Source organism: Triticum dicoccoides, chromosome 2A (genome assembly GCF_002162155.2).
Source record: "Triticum dicoccoides isolate Atlit2015 ecotype Zavitan chromosome 2A, WEW_v2.0, whole genome shotgun sequence".
Classification (NCBI taxonomy): Eukaryota; Viridiplantae; Streptophyta; class Magnoliopsida; order Poales; family Poaceae; genus Triticum; species Triticum dicoccoides.
Window position 1 is genome coordinate 389,869,130 of NC_041382.1, and position 941 is coordinate 389,870,070.

Sequence of the window (941 nt, forward strand, 5' to 3'; positions counted from 1 at the left end):
ATTCAGTTCACAGCTTGATTTACACTGACAAAATAGAAATAGAAATGGAAATGTGCAGTGAGTTGAGACCTGACAACTTGGGCGTAGAGTTGTTGTAGAAGGGCGCGAGAGGGGCAGGCGCGAGGAAGGGGACGAAGGGCTGGGGGGAGCCGGTCGGCGAGAGCTCCGGCATGAGGCCGCCGCTGTCGTCATCTTCCTCCGCGTGGTCGATCCGGTGGAGCACCGGCGGGCCCTGAGCAAATGCCTGCCCGGAATTCCCCAACAGCCCATGTAAACCTGCACATTGACAAATCAAGAATCAGTCGCTTGTTCCCGCAACTAGGATTTCGCCTCCATGACAGATCAAAATCGAGAACCAGCACAGAGGCAGAACCAGCACTGGCTACGACCAAGCATTCGTATGTCCGGCGGCTGGGCGCACTTCAGTAATTTGCAAGAAAGGGAAGAATCGGAGTGTAGCCAGGCAGCAGATCAGCAGAGAGCTACTCACATAGGCATGAGAGGAGAGCGGCCGCCACGGACAGCCGGCCTGCGGGTCCCATCCGCCGGCCGCAGCGCACGGCGAAGGCGGGGCGGAGGCGGCTGCGGCTGCGGCTGCGGCAACGAGGAGGAGGAAGAAAGAGCAGAGGCCGGAGAGGGAGGGACGGAGCCGCTGCTTGTGTGTGAGTGTGAGAAAAAAGGGAAGTGGAGAAAGTGGACAGCTAGGGGAGTGCTGCGAATTGCTAGGTACACCCGGGACAAGATCTGCTGGAGCATTTGCCTAATTGCCTTCTTGTTTCAACGCCAGTACTGGAACGACAAGAAAAATTCAAGATAGCAAACGTATTTTTTGTTTTATTTTCAAGAAAAAAAATCTTATAAGGTGGGCCACAAACAAATTTTGTCAACTTCTCCATGAGTCAACGCTTGCTTAAGTCAGCCACTTCGAGCCTCTCTACTTT

At 54.5% G+C, this 941-nt stretch overlaps 1 protein-coding gene across 2 annotated transcripts in view; it reads right to left on the reverse strand.

Annotated features, from left to right (window-relative positions):
• Window positions 1–657, reverse strand: part of LOC119354654 (uncharacterized GPI-anchored protein At1g61900-like) — a 10,709-nt gene extending 10,052 nt beyond the window's left edge. Inside the window, exons 1-2 of one of the 2 annotated variants that reach the window (XM_037621383.1) lie at window positions 491–657; window positions 70–276 (exon numbers count right to left, since the gene is read on the reverse strand). In XM_037621383.1, the coding sequence (XP_037477280.1) occupies window positions 70–276; window positions 491–542 (259 nt within the window). In that variant the 5' untranslated portion in view covers window positions 543–657. The remainder of the gene's footprint in view (window positions 1–69; window positions 277–490) is intronic. The other variant, XM_037621382.1, reaches the window with a different exon arrangement.
• Between the last annotated feature and the right edge of the window lie 284 nt (window positions 658–941).